The sequence below is a fragment of the Dissoconium aciculare genome (assembly GCF_010015565.1).
Source record: "Dissoconium aciculare CBS 342.82 unplaced genomic scaffold K489scaffold_8, whole genome shotgun sequence".
Lineage (NCBI taxonomy): Eukaryota > Fungi > Ascomycota > Dothideomycetes > Mycosphaerellales > Dissoconiaceae > Dissoconium > Dissoconium aciculare.
The window spans coordinates 498,196-522,354 of NW_022984958.1; the positions used below are offsets into that span (position 1 = coordinate 498,196).

General features: G+C 41.1%; 7 protein-coding genes across 7 annotated transcripts; 5 read left to right on the forward strand and 2 right to left on the reverse strand.

Moving 5' to 3' along the window:
* Positions 1–240: 240 nt before the first annotated feature.
* On the forward strand, positions 241–3,433 carry K489DRAFT_381540 (uncharacterized protein). Its single transcript, XM_033605144.1, has 2 exons — positions 241–866; positions 928–3,433. The coding sequence occupies exons 1-2, from the start codon at positions 507–509 to the stop codon at positions 3,382–3,384; spliced, it is 2,817 nt and encodes a 938-aa protein (XP_033458577.1). The 5' UTR covers positions 241–506; the 3' UTR covers positions 3,385–3,433.
* A 260-nt stretch (positions 3,434–3,693) lies between these two features.
* Positions 3,694–7,603, forward strand: K489DRAFT_381541 (uncharacterized protein). Its single transcript, XM_033605145.1, has 2 exons — positions 3,694–4,235; positions 4,286–7,603. Exons 1-2 carry the CDS (start codon positions 3,824–3,826, stop codon positions 7,351–7,353), a joined length of 3,480 nt encoding a protein of 1,159 aa, XP_033458578.1. The 5' UTR covers positions 3,694–3,823; the 3' UTR covers positions 7,354–7,603.
* Positions 7,604–8,337: 734 nt separating this feature from the next.
* Positions 8,338–9,436, forward strand: K489DRAFT_321989 (calcineurin-like phosphoesterase; the record flags this gene model as incomplete). The annotated part of the gene is made up of 3 exons (XM_033601584.1): positions 8,338–9,172; positions 9,231–9,303; positions 9,364–9,436. The coding sequence occupies 3 exons, from the start codon at positions 8,338–8,340 to the stop codon at positions 9,434–9,436; spliced, it is 981 nt and encodes a 326-aa protein (XP_033458579.1).
* A 286-nt stretch (positions 9,437–9,722) lies between these two features.
* Positions 9,723–10,256, reverse strand: K489DRAFT_321271 (ribonuclease H1 small subunit; the record flags this gene model as incomplete). Its single annotated transcript, XM_033601532.1, has 2 exons — positions 9,723–10,070; positions 10,128–10,256. 2 exons carry the CDS (start codon positions 10,254–10,256, stop codon positions 9,723–9,725), a joined length of 477 nt encoding a protein of 158 aa, XP_033458580.1.
* Positions 10,257–10,874: 618 nt separating this feature from the next.
* Positions 10,875–11,924, forward strand: K489DRAFT_432502 (peptidase S66, LD-carboxypeptidase A; the record flags this gene model as incomplete). Its single annotated transcript, XM_033608490.1, has 1 exon — positions 10,875–11,924. The coding sequence occupies one exon, from the start codon at positions 10,875–10,877 to the stop codon at positions 11,922–11,924; it is 1,050 nt and encodes a 349-aa protein (XP_033458581.1).
* A 486-nt stretch (positions 11,925–12,410) lies between these two features.
* On the forward strand, positions 12,411–14,028 carry K489DRAFT_250390 (uncharacterized protein). The gene has a single exon (XM_033599950.1). It carries the CDS (start codon positions 12,659–12,661, stop codon positions 13,856–13,858), a length of 1,200 nt encoding a protein of 399 aa, XP_033458582.1. The 5' UTR covers positions 12,411–12,658; the 3' UTR covers positions 13,859–14,028.
* Positions 14,029–14,241: 213 nt separating this feature from the next.
* On the reverse strand, positions 14,242–15,486 carry K489DRAFT_411004 (uncharacterized protein; the record flags this gene model as incomplete). Its single annotated transcript, XM_033607766.1, has 1 exon — positions 14,242–15,486. The coding sequence occupies one exon, from the start codon at positions 15,484–15,486 to the stop codon at positions 14,242–14,244; it is 1,245 nt and encodes a 414-aa protein (XP_033458583.1).
* Between the last annotated feature and the right edge of the window lie 8,673 nt (positions 15,487–24,159).

Consider the following 24,159-nt stretch of genomic DNA (forward strand, 5'->3'; position numbering starts at 1 on the left):
CGGTGGTGCCATCGCGTGTTGAAGTTGACGTGTCGATATCCTCAGAAGTCGCGTTCCGCGCCCCCGTGTGTTCCGCGCTCACGTGGCCCGCGTTAATGCATCTAGTAAAGCGTGCTTACAAGGTAGTTACTACTGTAATATCAACTGGTGGTACTCCTTCATCCTTTCGTCACGGGTGACTGTCTGTAAGGTACTGGATGTGTATTGGACTGCGCAATACAATACCTCTTCCTCACCTGACCCGCCCGCCGGCCTCTCCCTCCACAACCGTGTACTACGGATATTCGTCATCGAACGGGCACTACAATATTCGCTCACTTGTCGAACATGCTTCTCACTTGAGTTTCCGCGCAGCTGCCATCGTCATACTCAACTCTGCGAGAACGCCAGCAATCACATGTTGTCGCGTCGCAACGTCATGGGCCAAGATCAAGCCGCGACGCCCTCGTCCTTCAGCTCTCGGTCAGTAGCGACGCTGCAGTCAATCCACACCTGCGCCTTCCGAGATGGATGCCCTCTTAGCTATTCCCCAACATGCCTACCAGGCGGGAACGCGAATGCTTCATGATGCACCGGAGGTGGCCAACACGATAGCTCGGAAGATACTCGGAAGTGGAAGCGTAATCGCGGACGCCACCGCTTCAACTGCCAATCTATCTATTGCACATACCGCCAAATCGCTAGCTGCCAGCACGACTGCATCAGTAAAGGCCGGATTCCTACAAAGCGCATCGAACGCGGCAGTTGGAGAGGAGGCCTCCTCATCGTTTGTCATGGGGATAACACATGCGATTGGACGTTTGAAGAACTTTGGAGGAATCTTTTCATACTTGACATCAAGATGGGCTTTAACAACGTTCGTTGTGGTGCGTATGACCGAGGATAGCTGCTGGACATGACGGGATTTCGATTCTGACCTGCGTGCAGGCTATCCTTCTTAATCGGACGCAATTCTACGCCTCGTCTCGTGAACGCCTGCAACTTCGCCGCCCTGTCCTCTTTGCTTTGTACTCGATCCCAATCGGCGCCTTCCTGGCGCAGACCTTGATTATGTTGCAAGCATTAAAGTGCCAGACATCGCCAGACTACCCACTCCTCCGCTATGGTGATCCGGCGAAACTCCCGGCCATTGACTTCGGCGCGGATGGCGGGTTTCTGTACGCCCTCAGCTCAAATCTTCTCTTCTGGCAAGACGATGCCACCTGTTGCGCTGCACGCGGCATGTCGTTTGATCCTTCCGACCAAGACCCGGTCGCTCGTCAAGGCTCACTCGCCCTGCTCTACTGGTTCTTCATCACTCTTTGCATTGGGCAATTCTTTGAGACGCTGTCTTGCGCCTTGCAGGGCAGGCAGCCAGTGCCGGAAACCGGGATGACCATCTTCGAGCACTCTTTAGCATTTGCCGAGTGCGAAGCCATGCTCAGCAACGCCCTAGGTTTTGGCTTCTTCGGGCTTCCAAAGCTTGAAGGCAGCGGTTCCCAGGCGACGCTCGGCGCAACCGCATTCACGTTGATGACGCGTGCTGACGTCTTTCAGAGATTGAACGTTCCACCAGAAGTGCTACTAGTATGTTTGATATCATGCTTTAGCCATTTGAGCAGCGCAATCCTAGCTGTGACCAAGCTTAGAGATCGGGTGAGGCTCATCAATACAGCCATATGGGCAACTTGCTATATGTCTGCATTCTTTTGGAGCTTTTCCAAGATTTTTTCAATGCCCAGCAATCACATCGCCGAGATTGGCGTCTTACGCTTCCCGACGGTCTGTATGGTCGGCTTCATCCCTCACCTACTGATCCTGGTCGGCATACTGGTTTGCGCTTTCATTTACGGCTTGGCCATGCTTGTCACGGCATCATCTATTCCCGCAACCGCTGTTGAGGGATTGACGTTCCGCCAGCGTCTGGCCTGGGCATACAATAATCTGCAAGCAAATGTCCACTTCTCGTCTAACCCGGTCATCCGGATAAAGCTTTCTGAGGACTTCTACACCACGCTACTGAAAGTTGGTTTCAACGTGCTTACAGCCGCTAGCGAGGCCGTGTACCTCAATGAAGGGAGCAGGATCCAAGTTTCACAAATGACTTGGCTCGAACAAAAACGCATCGACCAGATGGCGTCCAATATTGAACAGAGGCAGCGTGCCTTGATCCCACCCCAACTCCTTGATGACGGAATTGCTCGTGGGATTGGATATACAGACCAGCAAAATGCTGCTTTTAGCCAGTCGCCCTACGCCAGAGAACGAAAATCTCGTCCTACCAAGCCAAAGGACGAGACTGCAAATTCTCCTGATACCGACACAGGTGTAGGTCTGGCGCAACGGAGAAGTAGGATGCAGTTAACTACTGATTTCGTCGAGGGAATCTTTTGGCTGCTCATCCGCCTGCAGGCCAGACTAATCTTGTTCGCATTGCGTAGCCTTGGCATAGAGTACCGACCTGCGTTGTTGCTTAAAGCCGCAGGCTTAGGGGAAGGGCAGCAGAATTCAGCACAGCAGCATTCTGTGGACGCATTTGAGCCCGGTCTCGAATTCTATTTGATCGATACCGATGGCCAGTTCAATTTGCCAGTTGATACAAATGTTGACGTTGAGGATGAGATGCGTCAACGTCAGCATCGAGCCGGCACGTTTCAGGATGAGGAGAAATTCAGCGATAGCATTTATCGCTGGTGGCAGCAAGGCGGCTGGTTCGGTGATATTGACACGAGTGGTGAATATGAAGCGCGCGAACTTGAAGATGATGAGACAAGCATAATTACAACGAATGACAGCGATGTCGATCCCTGGGAGGATGAAGACGAAAGGGGGGACGAAGGTCGGCGAACACCAACTCAAGATCATCCATACCCTAGCCGCAGTCGTGATGGTACACCCGTCCCTGATGCCGGCATGGACTTCCGCTCCCTCGCTCGCCTGCTTGATCCACAGACTGCCGCTGATCGAGAAGAGGCGCGCCTTCTTGCACATAGCCTCAACATGACTCGGCCGTTGACTCGGAATCAATATCAGAGAGATGTACAACGCAAAAGCACGGAACTATTGAGTGGATTGCGGTCCAGCGGTCAACCGCGTTTGCAACCGCTCACCGAAGAAGAGGAAGAGCATGATTTGGAAGGGTTCCTTCTTGCTCAGCGAGCAGCTGCAAGAGCGCGGGCGCAGAGAAGTGGAGGCGGCACCTGGGAAAGCGGAGCTGAAGGCATGGGAGCTGGAGGGCCGCAATGTGTTGTGTGCCAATCAACGCCTCGCACCATTTTGGTCTGGCCGTGCGGCTGCTTGAGCATGTGTGATGAATGTCGAGTGGGTTTAGCTGCCCGCAACTACACCAAATGTATTTGCTGTCGGACGGACATTGCGGCGTATTCGAGGCTTTATGTGCCTTAGCAGGTATTTTTTTACACACGAAATCAAATCCGATCGAGAGCGAGTCTTCTAAACCATGTACAAGTCAGTCACGTTGTAAGCAGAACATCACGATGCGCATTCCTAAAGTTGTAGCGCAGGTATGTAGCATACCAGACCTTCAGCGTCGGCGCACTGTGGGCCATGTTGTGATGCAACTAGTGTCGGGATGAGATCACTGCTCACGATTTATTCCGAAAGCCGCTGGGAGGCGGTTCGGCGGCGTCGAATTGCCCGAACGCGCGGTGGTTCCGCCATGCCCGCCTTATATTCGCCCTTCATCTGCGACATAACTGGTATCAACCAACATCAACTCAGCTCACCATTACGAACGCGCGCAAACCTCATCAGCCATCGCAACTGACCCAGACACCTTCTGGCTCAGTTCTCAGATTCTCTCCAGTAATCTTCCGCACGTTTTATGCAACCAGAGCCATCCGCAATCTTCCCAGCAACAGATCTAGCCGAGTCACAGCAACCCCACTCCCTCGACTCCCAACATGGCTACCACGACCACTCAGACAGCGCCACCGGGCCAGCAGCATCAGACGCTGATGCGGCGGCCAATGCTGTCGTCTCGCATCCCGTCGAGCGCGCCGCGTCGGACGCGACGACGGAGCCCTCGCTACCTGCCCTCATTGGAAGGCGAACGAGTCCACAACGCCGATTGAAATCGCCTGATTCACCGTCGCCACCTGCATACAATCGCATTATCGAGTACGAGAATGCCTTGAGTCCATCGCCGAAGCGCAAGCAAGGGCCGGTGTTTGAAGTGATCAAAAAGCCGGGCAATCCAGGTGACAAACGCTCTCTGATACTGGAACTACCGAATGGTCGGTAATTCTTTTTCGTGCATGGTCAACAACAGCTGACTTGTTGACAGAGGTTTTGGTACAATCTCTTGCTCAGCTCTCGCCAACAGATCTGGCATCTATCTCTCTCGTCTCTAAACGCTTTCATGCTCTTGTCAATGGCCCTCATGCATGGCGGAGCGCCTTCGCCCACTTTTTCCCTGGGTCACAGTCCCTCGAGACAGACGCAGATGACTCCGACGATGATGATTCGGGTATCATACGAGTTGCCAAAAGATCATTCACCCGCTTGACTGCGCTTGCTTCGTGGCGTAGCGAGTACATCATACGTACGAGGCTCTTGCGCTCTTTGGCTCGTGGCAAGCCCGCGCAGAGTGCAAGCTCCTCCAATGCTCCGCGTGGTAGCACTGCATTGCCCGTGGTGATGTACAAGTCGCAGCTTTTGACAACTGTCAATCACCTTCACGCAACGTACAGCGGTGGCACCAACAGCCAGCGGTTTCCTCGTTTCATACACGGAGCCGATGATGTCGGAGCCGCCACTTCAAGCGATCCCACCGCACTCAAGGTAGACAATTGGGGTCTCTCTGATCCTCAATTCTTTCTGCAATTCGCAGAAAGATTTCCCGGAGATGCGCAATACGGGCTAGGACCTGCTGAAGTTGTAGGTGTGCCGAACTCTATGGACGTCAGTCGACCTTTCGGGATGGTCTATGGCGAAGGTTTCCCTGGAGGCTTGACGTATTATCGATCGACAGAAGAAATGCGAGGTCGCTATCTGGCTGGTTCGACAGCTCTATCGATGCCAGCTCTTGGCATTCCAAAGCTTGTTCCCGATAAAGAAGCTGTGACAGCTGTCTGGATAGCCAAGTGCAACTCCATACCCTCTGTGAGCGACGGAATGGTCGGCTTATTGACAGGATCATCGTTAGGCGTGATCACTTCATACAGCCTCGGAGCGGTGGCCGGTAAGAACAACCACAGTCGCGATCATCGACTCGATCGAGGCGAGGTGACCGCACGCTGGGTCTTAAGTCCGGGGGTCCCTCTTGTCGCCATTGCTATCGACGAAGAATACAGCCCAGCACGATACGCGCAGAACCGTATATGGGCAACGGCAGTCAATGCACTGGGCGAGATTTTCTATTTGACAAAATTCCCGAAGCGCGTCACGTCTGAAAGTGGCGCACGAACCGACCTGGAAGCAGCTGAGCGGAATGCATGGCTCGCCGGGCGAAGCGTTTATTGGAAGCTGGTCGAAGCCAGCCGACGAATTGCACGCCTCGATCCTTACGCCGACAGTTCCTACGATGGAAGTTATTCTCCTCGCAGTTCATGGAATGGCATGTGCTTGAGTCAAGATCAGATTCAGCACGAGACTAAGGAGATCGAGATGTTTGCCTCGCGTAAGCCACGAGAATTTCAGAGAACTTGTTTGGATTGGGACATGCAGCGTAGAATATTGGTTGATTTCGCTGGTGACGATGGCAATTTTGCGGGAGAAAACATTGTTGTCATACGATGCAGCGATGATGAACCATCTCAAAATCCTGTCCGCCGCTACAGTCGCTGCAGAGTACGGGACGACGCTCCTGTGGATTCTATTTCAACACCTCCGTTGACTGTCGGGAGTACGGAGCCCACGAGTCCTCAGTCAATTTTTGGAGCAGCGCCATCTCCAGCGCTTTCGCCCACAGCCAACATTACCTTCGAGGGATTGAATGACTCTCTCGCACGTGGAGGATATGACGGTTCCTCGACTCCACGACCAATGGTGGAAGAATGGCGCAGCACCACTTACTCTACGGGTGGTCTGAGAATCGGGCAGATTCTATCAGCCGCAATTGACTCATCTCTTTACGCCACACAGACGGCTTCAGAGGATCAGCTCTTGAATTTCTCAGGCAAATCGACCTCTTCGTCGCCTTCAATGACTCCTCAATCTCCGACAAGCGCCGCCTCAAACTCTGGAGATGTCCCGGGTCATCGGGCTCGTCTATTTGCGATTGGCACCAAGCTGGGAACTGTTTTGGTATGGGACATTCGTTCGCCTATCCCTCAAACAGCTGGTTCCGCAAGCATTGTTGAACCTGTCCGGATTATCAATACAGACTCGCCGGAAATATCATCACTCGCTCTGACATCTCTTTACCTAGTGCATGGTGGTAACGATGGGCTGGTACAGACCTGGGATCCTCTAGGATCTACTCGAAGCCCTATTCGGACACTCCATTCACGATTCTCTTCTCGTGCTCGGCGGGATCTGGCACGAGCCAATGCCTCTCCCCAGGGTGTAGGTATCAATCTTTATGCTGCCGGTGCGATCAGCCTGGACCCTGACCCAACGATTCTGCGTGGAATGGTGTCGCTTGGTAATCAGCTCAGATACTGGTCGTTCAGCTCTTCCGCTGCTGATCAATACAAGTCGAGCAAACGTCGTCTCCGCCACGGTCAGCGCGGTAGCAACGCTGCGGCAGACAAGTTCACTGGTGTCGTGCGATCGAACCTGAAGGACTACATTGCTCATGAGAGGTCCGAGCTTGATCGAGAGAAGCAGCAACGCAGACAAGATTCACAGCGCTTCGCAGGGCGTTTCGGCACGGAACTACTCGACGGAAGCGAGGAAGAAATGCTTGCTTACGCAGCGATGCTGAGTCAAGAGTCACATGAGCAAGAGGCATTGCGTCGGATGTCGGATGCGAGCGCAACGGCTAGCACGGTCGGTAGCAGCGCTGCTCACGGTGCATGGGAATCAAGTGCTCCCATGTCGGAGCAAAATCCGTCACCGAGGTTTTCGGCTGCGGTCAAATCCGATGATGAGCTCGATGCCGATATTGCCGAAGCCATTCGACAAAGCCTTGCCACGTCTCCCAGCGCGCGTTCCTTCGATATTCCCATCAGACAAGCCAAGCAGAAAGGTCGCAAGTTATCCTCGGCAAAGACATCGCCGCGAACGTCGCCTATGTTATCTGGCGCCGCCAGCGCGACAGAGATGAGCGATCTTGACTTTGTGCTACAGCTTAGCCTGGCGGAAGAACAGTCCAAACGGGGTGCGCACACTGCGACTGACGGTTCATCCTCCCCCCAGCCTCAGTCGAACCAGCACAACTGCTCCAGCAGCAAAACATGGATTCCATAGGCAACTGGCGGTAGTTCCTGGTGACTTCGGAGGTCGCAAAGATACTGTTGGAAGCATTCGTTCGATCTCTGTCTGGCATGGCATCGCGTTCAACACCGACGTCATTGCACATCAGAATGTCCTGAAGACTTCTGCTGTGAATAGTCCCAACGTTTAATCAATCAACGGTCTTAGGTTAGCATGGTTACCCAGAGGCTACTGATGTTTCTGAAGTCATGGTAGTTCGTGAATATAATCCGAGTGGGACGTTGTGTTGAACATTCCGCTCAGATGTAGTGTCGCGTGCCCCTCCAGGGCTGTCTGTAGAAGTGAAGTCAAAAGTGCTGCGGCGGCTCAAGCCGCAGATTTCATCTCGCCCTCCTTCTCTCACACGCTTGGAAGGGTGATGAATGAATGGCCAAAACGCCAAGAGGGCGCACAGACCACGCTCGCCCGCCAGTGCAGTATCTCGCAGCAGCACCACTACCACGTCAGGCAGGGAGGGAGGGAGGAGGGTTATGTGCGTGGGTCGTATGTTTGTGCCCGCCATCGATTGAACAGCGCTACTACTACTGCTCCTACCGCTATTGCTGCTTCATCACCGACCTCGAAACACCCACCACCAGCCTTAGACTCACAGTATCCACACCCACTTTGTCCACCATAACCACCTTCTCATTTCAGCGACCGTCAATTGATCTGCTTTGCACCGCATCACAAGCAGACGACTCACCAACCCACCGCTCACTAGAAACTTTTGGTCCGCCTCAGATTCGAGTACTGCGCAGGAAAGAAACAGAGTTAAACGAACGAACCGGCTCAAAACATCGCACTCCGTAACTTCAGATCTCACGACAGGTCGTTCCGTATCGCCAATCACGTGCTCGCCTCCATCATATAATCCCTCAAGCGCGTTCAAAGCGTGCCCCAACCATACTTCAGCCCAATTGCGGGACAGCATAGCAAAAGATGGAGGCTGCTGCATTAAGGCAGCAAACCATACCAATGGACACGACCATGGAGGATGCCGGCAAGGCAGAGCATGCCCTCGGTGTATCTACAGACCCACCACCGATCTCGACCGTGGACGGATGGATCGAGAATCTCATGGCGTGCAAGCAGCTGGCGGAGGAAGATATTCGAAGGCTTTGCGAAAAGGCGCGAGAAGTGCTGCAAGACGAGTCCAACGTTCAGCCGGTCAAATGTCCCGTCACAGTATGTGGTGACATTCACGGCCAATTTCACGATCTCATGGAGCTTTTCAAGATCGGTGGCCCCAACCCCGACACCAACTATCTCTTCATGGGTGACTATGTTGATCGGGGTTACTTTTCGGTGGAGACGGTGACTCTGCTGGTCGCATTGAAGATTCGCTATCCCAGCCGCATCACGATCCTGCGTGGCAACCACGAAAGTCGTCAAATCACACAAGTGTACGGCTTCTACGACGAGTGCTTGCGCAAGTACGGCAACGCCAATGTCTGGAAATTCTTCACAGACCTTTTCGACTACCTTCCACTGACAGCTTTGATTGACAATCAAATCTTCTGCTTACACGGTGGCCTGTCGCCGAGCATTGATACTTTGGACAACATCCGTGCACTCGACCGAATTCAGGAAGTCCCGCATGAGGGTCCTATGTGTGATCTGCTATGGTCAGATCCCGATGACCGATGCGGATGGGGAATAAGCCCGAGAGGTGCTGGTTACACCTTCGGGCAGGATATCAGTGAGGCGTTCAATCACAACAACGGCCTGACCCTGGTCGCTCGTGCACATCAATTGGTCATGGAAGGTTACAATTGGAGTCAAGACCGTAACGTGGTGACCATATTTTCTGGTAAGGAACGTCACGCTCAGTGGCAGCGGATCGAACCAACGCTAACCGCCATTCTTAGCACCCAATTACTGCTACCGCTGCGGCAATCAAGCGGCCATTATGGAGATTGACGAACACCTCAAGTACACCTTGTAAGTTTCGGTTGCCTGCCTCCGCGACGTCCTGTGCTTCATCTGACCTCAGCATTCCAGCTTACAATTCGATCCTTGCCCACGGGCTGGCGAGCCCATGGTGTCTCGACGTACACCAGATTACTTCTTGTAGAAAGCAGAAAGCGGGCTTTGGCCATGCAGCATCCCAACCAACGATGCTCATAATATCATGATACACCACCGACTTGTGCATTGTGCTCGTGCATTGTGAATCCGGCTGAGATGCAGGATGCATCAGGTTCTGAATTGCGCCACCGAGCGGCGACTTACGCTCTGGCTAGGCACTTTCTGAAATGCGTCAAACGGCACAGATCGTGTGGGTAACTTGAGGACTCTGGGCGAAACGCTCCGGCGTCAAGTTGCCGCATCGCGCGGGGTTTCCGTTGTATGAATCTGCATCATGTGTGATCAGCTCGGCTCTCGAGCAATGTCGTCCATGCTCTGCTGCTTACCGCGTCCGCCAAATTTATCCAATCCTGGATGCCTCTTACATATGGATCGTCATCCTCAGGCACTACTTCATGTGCCCAGACCATGACCTCCTCAAATTGTGCTTTCACGCCCATGATGTGAACATCTCCCTGCAATTCACGCTCCTCTCCTTGCTCATCTCTTGATTCTCTGGGGTCTGCAGAGGTCGCTTCCGGCTGCAGCATCTCTGTTGTCTTTTCGAGGACATAGCCTCTGTAGCCGGAAGGGAGCCGAACTTTCTTGCCCTGTAATTTGCGGCCTCGTAAATATGCTGTCTGGGCACTTGCCGTCTCCTTGGCAGCATCACCGACATTTTGATCGTCGACAGGTACAGGCTTATGCGTCTCTTGAGGGTTCCAATGCCGTTGCTCAATGGTGATCGGTCCGCTGTGCTTCACACTGCAGGGTATGAGGTTGGGAATGAGCTTCCGGGAAGAAGACTGAGGGTTGATAGCCAACATCGTGTCGTTACACCACGGGTCCTAGAGATTGCTAAAACAGCCTGTCGTATATTGAAATATTCAGAGACCAATGATCTGTATTCCCAGTATCGAGATGTCTTGACGCTGCTTGTATAGTGATGACCCCACGCATCAATGACTACCTAGGTATACAAATAGAAAGATGTGCCTTGCGCGTTGGAGACGCGTCTTCGGTCACGTACAGCACGACGCCGCTTTATCGATAAAGAAAATGGATCCTGCGCTTGTCTGGCGGGATGTACCAATTGGAAGAATTCATGAACATTCATGAAAATCGTCGCCTAAATTGAATGGCTTTCTCGGGGCCGTGATTTATGCTATCATGTGCACCATGAATGCGATCGTCAGCGGCGAGGTTTAGGACCCAAAACCATAATCCTTAAGCATTCTCCAGTTGAGCGGACGCCTGGCTTCAGCCACGATTCGGCTGAAGCTGCGCTAATACTGCAGGGACACAATCACTATCCAATCTGCTATTTGTGTGGACAATATGTGTCGGCCTTCATTCTTCAGATTCGCGCCCGTATTCTCAGAAGGTCTGCGCGATTCGGTCCCGGGAACACATACGGATTCATGAATGTGATGTGAAGATAAGACATGGACATTCAGCCCATCATCCCCGCACCCTTACGACAGGGCGACACCGTGGCCTTCGTCTCGCCTTCTCTGCGCTTGAACAAAGTTTACACCCAAGCATTGGCCAGAGCGAAACAATGTCTGGTGAAGCAAGAATTCAAAGTACTGATCATTGATGGAGGAGAGCCGTCCGGAGATTTCAATGATCAAATCTCTCAAAGATGTGAGGAGATTCATGAGGCTTTCCGCCGTCCCGAAGTTAAAGCAATCATCACGACTGTAGGAGGCTCGAATGCCCACGAGCTCCTCCCGCACCTTGACTACCAATTGATCAAAGAGAACCCCAAGATTTTCTGCGGCTATTCAGACACGACATCACTTCACTATGGAATATTCACTCAGACGGGTCTGCAGACCTTTTACGGGCCAATGGCCATATATCCGCTGGGAGAACATCCGGAGCCTCTGCAATTCACGGTCGACAATTTCTTGCGTGTCGTCACCGAATTAGGAAGTCAGCCATTGGGTGGCGTTCCTTATTCTCTCGAATGGTCGCCTGAGTTCATTAAATTCTGGGCCAATCCTGCCCGGCTGCTGCGCCGTCGCCTTCAGCCAAATCCCGGTTGGCGTTGGCTTCGGACTGGCTCGGCCCAAGGTCGCATCTTTGGCGGGTGCCTGGAGCCGATGATGCATATGCCAGGCACAAAGTTCTGGCCCGATTTCACTGATCGAATTCTCCTTCTTGAGACATCCGTAGGCGAAAGTCCTGAACAAGGCATTCCCCTGGAAGTCGTGGCGGCTCAACTCGCAACATTACGCAACCTTGGTGTATTCTGGCGCATCACAGGCCTTGTGATGGGTCGACCATACGGCTACAGTGATGCACAAAAGAAGAGACTTGACCAGGTCATCCTTGACCATACAAGGGACTTGGCGTTCCCTATTCTAGTCGACGTTGACATCGGACACACAGATCCTCTTTTGACAATTCCTCTGAATACCATGGTTTCACTTGATTCAGTAGATAACTCATTCAGCCTCTTAGAAGCAAGCGTCCAGCCACCGGAATAGGGCGAACGACAGCGGCGTGTCTCTGCCTCGTGATTTCCGCTGAACCACAGGAGCTATGTGAACAATCAACGTACTTCGTCTTCGGCGGCTTGGCCTACCCACAGAAATTGTGCTCGATCATACACCTGCGACGGATTAACGAGAAAAGAACCCCAAGCGAACAACGGCGTTGAGCTTATGCGGCTCATCTTGCTCTCACCCAATCGCGCAAACACCCGTTTGATGGGTGCGCCGAACATACATGCATGGCCTATGACGGCGCCAATGCGCTAGCAAGTATGCAATTGTGGTGCCGAATGGTGAAGAATGCGATGGAATCTACAAAGCGCCAGTGAAATACGCTTGGTGTGCACATTCCGAAGTCTTGCTTTCTTTGTATAGATAAATCCTGCCGTCTATTGCGTGCGCCTTCCAGATCGGCGGAGCGTGACTCCGCAGCGCCTATTGGTGGCTTGCCTCCAGAGAATTGCGAGAACAAACTAAGAACGCATCCCATTTTATTTCCAAACAAAGAGAATATGTTCCAACGTATGTCGGCCCGGATCTCTGTAGCTTTCGCAAATAGCAAGAAAGTAATCACGTTTCCATCAGCACGGTCGAAGTGATATGGCTGTATATAAATGAGTCTGCCAAAGGTGCTTGTGAATCCACTTCTCGCTGTTTCACCACTCAGTGTCACAAACATGCTACAGGACGATATCTGAGTTGATACTGCACGATCTTTACGAACTTTTATGATGGCAGCACTACCAGAAGACGGTTTCAGAAACGACTATAATCATAGCTGGTTCCCGGTAGCTTCATCTGATCTTGAGTTGACATGTTTCAGCTACCCAGCTTCAGATGAACATCATGATATGTTTCGCCATATTTCCAAGTCAAGTTTGAAGTGTGTCGAGGCAGATGATCAGACTATCGAGCCCGACCACAACGATCTCGACAGAACAAATCACCCGGATGTACAACAAGTCAAGCCAACCGTATCCCCGTCCCTCGCAGCTGTTGAAATAGATGACATCGTGTCAATTCCTGCCTATGATGAGCAGTTCTCAACGATTTTAGACGCCAGAAGGTACCTAGCCGACGAGGAGACTAGGATGCTGCAGCTCGACCGGATGGATGACGTTTCGGATGTGCGTGCTTCGCTTCATATGCATTGTGCTCGACTATTCACCGCTCTGACTGCGAACCCTGTTCAGGCGCCGGCAAGGTTCACCCCGTTCCAGATCTTGTACTATGATAAGAACCAGGCTACCACGCTCACCGACGTCAAATCGAGTGTTGTCGACAATAATGCACACGCAGAAGCGCGAGTCATGGTCGTCATTGATGAGGTGATGCAGCTACATTCGTTGGGCGTTCCGCTTTCCTCAACCTCGTACACGAAATCTGGATCGAAGAACGGATATCGTTTGGACGAAAGCTTGATATGCTCCGAACGTGTCGAAAGAGTCATCGAGGCCGCACAAAAGAACAAGTGCGTTGCGCATGATATCCTCAACGACAGAGGGGTGAAAAACTTGGTACTGAACCCCAAGGAGTACCTGAAGCGAAAACAAGAGAATGCGCGAGTCAACGCGAAAAAGTCGTACGACAAGTCGCAAGCAGGCAAACACAATTCATCATTCGCAAACCGGTCCACTGAGCTTGCTTCCAACCGTAGATACGGAGCTAAAGGGCAAATATACGTCAAGTCGAATATGAACTCTCCTCGTGGGCAATCTGCGCGTCGAAGCACTGAGCGGGAGATTGAGCATGCTCTAAATGTTCAGGTCCACGCACGTGCAGATGATCAGATGCACCAGCAGGAGGTCGAGGATGCGCAGCGAGCATTCGCATACCACCAGGTGCGGTCTGCTCAGTCCTTTCAGCAAGACGAGATGGGTGCCTCGACAATCCAGGACGGGAGTCGCAAACGTATCAAGCGAGGATGATTCTGGTCATGCTTTTTGTCTTCCATCAAGAGTTTCGTAGCCTCCTGGGAGTGCGCCATCCTGTCTGCCACCGAGGCACCTCAACGTTGGACGTGAAGTGGTAGGAGTGGAGGCAGTGCTGATTATCGCAATGGGCTAGGGAGGACCTGAAAGTTAGGCCGTCTCCTGCAGTGACTGTATCGTAGGCTCCATCTGCGATCATTGTTGCATTCATCTAACTGAATAGTGATAGCTTCGTCTCGATACAGCGGTAGCTGCATAATTTCATCGTTTGTCCTTCGCAAATGGTGATCCTTTATAAAAAGAAGCAGCGTGATATGCTATATATTCGGCGTCCAGCTCAAACAAAAGGGAAATATTGTAGAGACGTGAATGACCACCTTCTACAAGCCTCGTCGGCTCGAGGGTTTGTCGCCAAAGTCACCCCCTTTACGTTCGCGTTCCACCTGCTCATCAAACTCTCTTTGAGCCCTAGCTCGGGACGACCTTAGATCGTCCTCAGCTGGAAATACCTGGTCGAGTCCCGAGGCAGCCGAAGATGCATCGCGATCATCTCTGTGGTGGTCTGGCTGCGACAGTGCTTGCTGTCTCAATTTATCCCACGCACTGCCTTGGGATGGTGGTCTTGTTGACGTGCTTCCAGAATTTGCTTGGGAGTCGCTGCTGCGCTGAGGCACTAACTCGCTTGTTTCGTGAGTTGTGCCGCTCGTAATACCATTATTCGAATTGGCGTTCGCGGCCTCTCGCGCCCAAGCGCCATTCGTAGGTGACATCTCGTCTTCGCTGCCTGCACGGTTGTTGCGGTCCCTTGTGGCAGTTTGGAATGCACTTCGTTGCCTGGCCATCTCGAATGTCTCACCGGCTCGTTGGCCCGGAGCTTGATCAATCTCTTTCCTGATGGACTGTTCCTTTGCATTTCGACGCATGGCTGCAAGAATATCTCGTATCCGGGGGTCACGAAAGTAGGTAGGGGCCAGCACTGTGACGCCCCAGGTCGCAGATGCCGCAGTACTGACCAACAATGCTGCGGTAGTCCATGCGAATAAGCGTGTTCCTTGCCACATGAACCTCGCAGTGCGACCACGCAAAGGTCCAAAAGCATCTGCATTGAAAGTCTTTCCCGGTTGCCATCCGGGAAAAAGATATGTGTGCCTTGTCATCGAGAAGACTGTGCACGCAACCGCCAGGCCTAGGTCGTTGCAAATTGTCCCGTTCCTTGTCACTGTCGCCGTGTAGTGGACTACCGCTTCCGCCTCATCTTGTCTCGCTGGCCTCTTGAGCAAGCCTACAGTCGCCTGCGAAACTTTTTCCACGGACACTCGTAATTGTCGCTCTGAGAGCACAAACCCGACGTACGGACTTAGATCTACAACGGCTGCAGGTGTGCCAGGCGGATTGAAGTTGATGCTATGTTGTGGCAGTACACTGGTGTTTGAACCATTGGCGTAAGTGTCTGTATCGGAGTTGGGCGCTGGGTCGATGAAACTAGTTTCGGATGACTTCTCGATCTCTTGGAGAACCATATTATCGGCAGACCTCTCTGGTAGTTCCCGCCTGTGTTGTGTGTTATTGCTATGGTCAAGGTCGAGTGTTAATGGTAGATGAATGTGAGCTGGACCCAGCGTCATCGTTGTTCGAAAGTGGTCCATGCGTGGAGGTAGATATGACGATAGTCTTCCGTTTAGCAACTCTGGCCAGTCACGGCTACGGATACTTCCGTACCTCATTAGCATATGTTCTTCGTAGTTAGGTCAAGTATAGGGCATTAATTTAAACCGTAAAGTTTTCGTATTATTAATAGAGGGTTACGTATTACTAGTAGAGAGTTACGTATAGGGTTATATATAAGATAGAAGAGGTATAGCTAGCCTAAAATAGGTCGTAGCTATAGCTACCTATTAGCTATTATAAGGTTAAATAAGGCTATAGCTACCCTTTAAGCTTACTTGTCGTATTATATACTATATTATAAATTAGCTAAAAAAAACTTAGGTTTAGATGACTAAATTAGTATTTATTAGATAACTTTTCTACTACTTATATTATAGCTAAAATTATAGCTAGAGGCCTACTAATTTAGTAAAATAGCTTGAAAAAGTGTAAAGCCTAGCTAATAAGAAAAAGACTAGAAACTAATTTAAATATAGTTATTTATTATTTATCTAAATATTAATTAATTTTAATTTATTAATTAATTATTTTATGTTTTTAAAGTTTTATTCTATTCTTAAAGCTCTTAATACTATATTATAGAGTATATAAATACTAATAAACTAATAAATAGACAAACTTTTCCTTTTAATACTTTCAAAACTAATATTAACTTTAGAGCTTAAGTATATTATATTAGTTATTTATTTTACTTTTATTCTTTATAAGATTTCAAATTATATAAGATAGTAAGCTTATTAAGGCTAGAATTTTATAATATTTATACTCTAGTAGCTTTCTTTTTTAGTTAGTCTTTTTAATATTTTATTTAGTATCTCTCTAATTTTCTTATAAATTTTTAGAATTCTTATACTTAGTTAGGCTTCTTTAATAATAATAATAATAATAATAAAGTCTTTTTAGAAGTTAAAATATTATAATTACTAATTTTAAGTTTTAAAGTTTATAAGAAAAATATAATCTTTTAATTTTAAAAAGTTCTTACTTTTATATTACTTTCTATTAATACTTATTAGAATTAATACTTCTTTTATTCTATTTATTCTATTTCTTTTCTTATATTTGTATTTAAAACTATATAATATTATAAGAACTTTTTAAGTTCTAGCCTTTTATTATATATATTATCCTTACTTTCTAACTAATATATTATTTAAAAACTAAGAATTAAATTTATTATAAGCTAATTAATACTTTTATAAACTTATATACTTTACTAAGATTAGATTAGTAGATTTACTTAAAAAATATTAAAAGAATATCTAACTCTAACTTTACTTTTAAAACTACTATAGCTACCTAATAATTAGTATTAGTTTTTTAGTATTAGTTTTATAATTACTTTTCTAAGAGGAAATTCTCTAATAATATTTTAAATATTATATTTTAGGAAATATAATTTCTAGTTTTCTTTAAAAATTTTAAGTAAAAAACTTAAAATAAAATTTCGGGACTTAGCTTCTTAACTTTAAATTAGATAGCTTCTTTATTAAATTTTAGTAAGCTATTATAATAGTATAAAGTATAGAGGAATAAGATAAAAAGTATAGAAAAGAAAAATAAGAGAAGAAAGAGAAAGATTTACTTATAATATATTAATACTAAATAATACTTTAAAGGAGAGGAAAAGATATAATAACTAGTATATATCTACTAGAAGACTATTCTTAAGAAGACTAAGCTTTTTATAATTATATTTAAACTCCTCTATAAGATTTAGTACGAATATATAGATAAATTAATAATTAGATAAATAGATAAAGAAATAAATAGATAGATAGATAGATAGCTAAATATATAGTATTTAGATAATGTATATAGTAGAAAAGATTATTTATACTACTAAGAATAATAATTATACTTAAATCTTATAAAGTAAAGTAGATTCTAAACTTATAGGTATTATACTAAGTTCTAGTCTTACCTAAAAAATTGTAATCGACTCCTAGATAATATTATAGTATAATTTTTATATATCTTAGAATAAAAGTTTATTAAGTCCCTTCTTCCTATATAGAGACTCTTAAAGTAAATTTTTAAGAGCTTCTTAAATATAATAAAAATTATCTCTAAGGTTATAGCGTATTTTATCTATAGTTTATAGATTTCTATATTCTCTTTTCTTTTAATTAGTTTTTAGCGTACTATAGATATTTATATAGTATAGAGAACTAGATTTCATATATAGACTCCGACTCTTATCTCTCTTTTATATATACTTTAATATTTGCTTTATAGTATAGTAGTAGTAAAGGAGTATAGTAAGCCTAGCTAGTAGGAAGGCTAGAAACTAAATCTATAAGAGTATTTTATACTCTAATAAGATATTTAATACTTATAGGAAGGCACTTAGCTATATTAAAAACTCTTAGAGAGTTAATTCTCTCCTTTTTATAATATATAATCTTTTATTTTTTTTAAGGATTCTTACTCTTATTATCTTTTCTCTATTTAGTAATAGATTTCCTAAACTAAATTTTCTAGTATTTTTATAAATACTACTAATCTCAAAACTTAGGTATATTTAATATCTAGGATAATTATTATTATTAAAAAATAGAATAGTCTCTTTATAAAAGTATTTTTAAAGTATTTTTAAAATATAGAAAGGTTTCTTATTTAAGTTAATAAGCTTTAGATAAATCTATAATAAATTAATATTAATATTATATTTTAAAAAGTTAAAACTAAACTTCTTTAAAAATTAAAGCTTTTATAGGTATTATAGCTCTTTTAATATAGATAATCTAATAAATTATATATATATATCTATAATTTTTATAATAGGAATACTTATATAAGATAGCTCCTTTACTTCTAAAGAGGTATATTTATAATTTAGAATAAGCTTTAGAGAGTACTTAGAAAAATATCTATTAAAAGAAATTTAATAGCTTCCTAAGTCTAAAGGGTAAGAGCTTCGATACTAAGCGTTAAATAGTATAAGTAGTAAGTATTAGGTAATATAGTTAGGTTTCTCCTAGAATTGAATTCTAAAAGATTACTTAAAAATCTCGAAAATATAGAACTATTAACTAGAGCGTCTCTACCCTAAGTAATACCTCTATTTCTACCTTAAAGAGGCCTATATTAAAATAAATCGATATCTAGAGATAGTACTAAGTATAAGGTAATATAAGTACTATATTATAAGTAAGATAAGTAAATCTTTCTAGAATTAAATTTAAAAAAACGCTTCTTTAAGTCCTAAAAATATTAAGTAGATATTTATTATACCTCTACCTTAAAAAGAGCCTCTTCGTCTACCTTAATAAAGCTTTTATAGTGTAAAGGATTTTAAGCTTATTAGAGAAAAGTAATAGTCTTCTAACTAAACTAAAGATATAAGATATAGGAAAAGAAAGCGAAAGTTACTATAGTTAATATCTATTAAAGACCTAGCTTTAAAAACCTAGATATTCTATATAGTTTTATACTCTTATATAAGATAAAGGTATTAAAACTAAGGGAATTAATAAGAGTAAAGCTTATTTCTCTATAAATATAAGAGAAAGATATATATTAGTATATCGATTAATATTATATATAATAAGAATATAGTAGAGAAAGTAGGATTATAAGTAGAGTTTCCTATTTATATTACTATTGGGGATAAATCTCGACTAAGCTAAGTATTATATATATTTTTAGACTCTAGTAGAAGTTTTGATAGATATAAGTATAGAAAAATAAGTAAATAGTTAAGGAATATATTATAAGATAAAGAAGTATCCTACCGTTTTAGTACCCCTTTAGCTACTATTTTAGCTACGATATAAGTAGTTAGAAAGTTATCTAATTAACGCTAATTTATAGTAATAAAGCCTAAATATTTAGCTAATTAACGATATAATAAATAACGTAATAAGGTAGCTAGAAGGGGTAGCTATAGCTAAAGTAAGCTACTCTATAGCTATACGTAACTTTACTTAATTTTCTATAGCTATATATAGCTCTCTTTAAGCTATATATATATATATAGTATATAACTCGTACGTAATCTGTATATAATTTATATATAACTTTTATGTAACTTTTATGTAACTAGTATATAATTTTCTTAATAATACAAAAACTTTATAGTTTAGATTAATAATTAATACTTGACCTAACTAAAAAAAATATACTAAAAAGGTACGGAAGTATCCGTAGCCGTAGCTATAGCTAAAGTTATAAGAATAGTAGATTAAGTAATAGAACTTATTTAATACTTATAAGCCTTAAATCTAATTAATTACTATACTTCTATTAATATCTTAAAAAATAATTAAGGGAATTCTAGAATAAATTATTAATATAGCTTTAATAAATAAAGTATAATATATTATTATTTCTATTATATAGAGGAAGTATATTTCTATAGAAGAAATATAAGTAGAAAAGCTAAAAGAGAAGTAATATATTAGAGAGGGAATATATCTTTCTAAAAGTTTCCCTTCTTATAAGTTAGATACTTTATAGTATTTTAGACTTTTAAATAGTATATAAATAGTATAGATTAGTAAATTATTAGAAATAATAAAAGAAGGATTAGAAATTAAATCTTAAGGTTTCTTCTAAGTTATACTTTATCTATCTTAATAATTACTATATTTCTAGGTTTATTTAAAGTTTATTTCTTATTTACTTTAATTATATATTTCTAATAATTTAAACTATAGACTTCTTCTTCTAATAATATACTTCCTATAAGTTATAGTTATTATAAAAGGTTTATAACTTATAAAGAGTAAGCTTTACTAAATATTAGTAATATAGCTAGTCTATATTTCTCTTTTCTTCTACTTATATAAATTAAATATTAATTCTTTATAATTTATTTTCTAGAAATAAAAGTATATTTAAATTTATATATCCTTATAAATCTTTTATCTTTTATTCTTTATAATTGTTTTATAAATAATAATATATTTTTAAAAATAAATCTAAAATAGAAGTAATATAATAACTATAATAAATATTCTCTCTTTATTTACTATTAAATAAGGAAAAAGTAAATTATAGTAATGTAGAATAATATACTATTTCTATATTTCTTTCTTTATACTATTAAGATTATATATAGACTAGTCTTAAGAGTATATATAGTATTAAGCTTAATAGAGCTAGAAAAAAAACATTTTTGTAGTAGAGGTATTATAAGTAATAAGCTTATTTCTTAATAAAAGGATTTTAACTACAGTAATTACTAGATTATATTATTTATAGATTATAAAAAAGACTAAAAATCTTAGAAGTAGAGATTTATAATCTCTACTTTTGACGCTTATTATTATCTAAATAAGGCTATATAAATTTAAAGGACTTAAGAAGATATTATAAAGTATAGCTAAAGTACTTTGCTATAGATTTAGTAAGAGGACTATATATTACTAAGAGGACTATTATATTACTCTAATATAATTCTAAAAGAACTAAAGTTAAGTATTAATAAAACGAGCTCTCTAAATTAAGAGAGATATCTTTATTACTATAAGTATATAAAGTACCTTCTCTAAAAAGTTAGTATTAGCTATAGGCCTATTATAAGGGTAGGTTTAAGGATATATTTAAGGTATTAAAATATAAGTATAAGACGAGTATTAATAGTTGAAATTAGTACCTAAGTAGTATTAATACTTATAAGTTATAAGTATAGGAAGGTTTAATTAATTAAGAATAGTCTAAAAAAGGAAAGGATAAAATATACTCTATAAGGCTAGCTTATATCTATATTATATATCTCTTTTAAGAAGTAAACAATAGCTATATATATTAATAAGAATAAAGAATAACTAAGTAGTTACTCTATCTATATAGTATTATAATCTATAGAGAGTAAGAAGCTATCTTAGAATTAGTTCCTTGCCTTCTTATTAGCTAGGCTTTATAACTTTTCTTAACTACTAAGTAGCTACTTTATAGTATTGTTTAAAGACTAGGTCTAAGTATTGATTATTAAGTATAATATTATAGAATTTAGGATTTAAAACTACTATTATTACTTAGAGATATTAAAGGATTTAAGACTAGAGTTTTAGCTTCTTTTACTATAGAAAGGTCTTTAAAATTAGAGAATCTTAGAGGTATATATTAAATAAGAATTAATTAAAGATATTAAGTATAATATAGAGAGGTTAAACATTGTATAGAAAAATTTAAAATTATATTAGAGAAGAATACTTACTAGAAAAATTAAAGGGATATTTTACTAGAAGAGATAGAAGAAATAATAGATTAAATAATAAATAAAAATAACAGTATTTTAGAAGTATCTATTTAAGTAAGTTTATAATTATACTATATCTTATTAAGTATATTCTATAGAATTTCTTAATACTACTAGGCCTTTAAAGGAAAAAGATTATTATAGTACTCTCTAAACGTAGAGGATAAAGGGTCGATACTATTACTACTAGCTATACTAACTTATAACTACGACTATCTACTATAGCTTAGATAGTTATAGTTATTATAGCTAACGGAGATAGAACCCTATATATTAAATCAAAGAATAGATAGTTAGATAGTTAATTAACCTTTTTATAGAATATATCTTAACTATATAATAGAAAGCCTCTTTTATATAAATAAGGTTATTTCGAGAATTTATAGTAGTAAGCGCTATATTCTATATCTATATAATAGCCTACTAGTATTACTTAAATAATAAAGCTACCTTTAAGCTACTAATACTATTTATCTATATATATATTTTTCTAAATACTTAAGTAGGATAAGAAATATAATAAAATAATAGAATATTACCTATAGATATAACTTTTAAAGACTTTATACTTTTACTAAGATAATAGAAAACTATTCTTTAGAGCTTAAGGGCTTAGATCTATAGTTAACTAGATTTAATAATATAGAATTAATTTAAAGTAATAAATACTATTCTCTAGAGCTAAGAGGCTAAGAATATTCCTACCCTTATTAGGTACTATATTAAAAGTCTAGATTTGTAGTTTAGGTCTTTCTTATAGGTATATTTCTTATATAATATATGATAGCTAAATAACTTACTCTAATTTAAAGCTTTCTTACTAAGTCTTATAAATATAGATATAAAGGTAGGATTCTAATAATTTGTTTTATTTTTCCTACTTTTCTTTTTTCTATATCTTAAAGTTTTTAGAATTTCAAACATATCTAGAGTAATAACCTATATATACCTAGCTATAAGATTTAGTTATTCTAAAGAATCGTTTCCTATAGAAATATTTATAATACTCTCTTCTTAAGATATTATAAATCTAAGTATATATAAAAATTATTCCTTAAGAATTGTTTTTTACTAGATTTTATATATTTATTTTATTTATAAAGGATCGATCTTAGATATTATTAGAAGGTTTAACTAGTAGAGGATATTAGGAATTTTACCTTAATTATAAACTTATTTATACTTTCTAGTTCTATAATTACTTCTATATATTATATTAGGTTTAAATAGTAAAACTCTAAGTAGATATTTTTCTTAATAGAAAAAAAAAATCTAAAATAAGCTATTAATTTAGATCTAATTAAAGTATAGGATTATAAAATTATTTAGTCTTATTAGCTTCTTAGTTTTAAATAATATAATATTGAAGGATTAAACTTTATATATAATATTATAATATATATTACTAGAGTTTAAAGAGATTTAGCTTAGAATATTAATAACTTTATTTTAATAAGCTTAATAGAAATCCTTTAAAAACGAAGGCGTTTATTATTAGCTTTAGAGGACTACTAGCTAAAATAAGGAAAGAAAAAACTAAAATAAGAGTAATTTTATATAGAAATTTTCTTATATATATAAATAGATATTAGGAAGAATATTAAGCGTTCTAAAATTTTATAAGTATATAATAACTTTTTTTTATAGTCTTAGACTCTAGTATATAATAAAAATAGAATAAGTAGTATTAAATATAATAATCTATACCTGTTTTATAGATATATACTATTATACTTATAAATAATAGTACTGTACCCTATTTATTACTAGTACTACTAAGTAGTATATCTTTATAAAATAATATTAGAGACTTACTAACTTACTTATAAGATATCTAATAATTTAAGTTTTTTTAGTATAAAAGCTATAGCTAAAGAATAATTATAGTATAATAGGTAGATTAATTCTCTATAAGAATTTTAAGCTTAAAAATATTTCTAGAGTCCCCTCTTATTAAGTATCTAAGTTAGTACTTAATTATGTAATATAAATTCAAGAAAATAATACTTAAGAATTTATATTACCTGTAATCTTTATAAGAGAAATTCTTTTCTTATATAATAATAGAAAAGATATTAAAAGGATTCTTTCCTTAAGTAGTTAGATTAAGCTCTCTACCTCTATAGAGCCCCTTATGAACTATAAGAAAACTTTTAGAAATATAATAGGCCTTAAAGACTATATTTAGAAAAAAGGATATATAGGTAGCTATTACTAGTCTTCTCTCTAAAACAATATAAAGCGTTAAGAATTAGCTTTTAGAGTAATATAAAGACTAGATATCCTATTAATAAAAGTAAGAATTATAAGTAGGGATTAGATTTTATAATTATCTAAACACTCTAAGACCTGGAAATAATCTTTTAATAGATTTAGTCTTTATACCTAGAAAATTCTCTAAATACTTATAAAATTAATATTT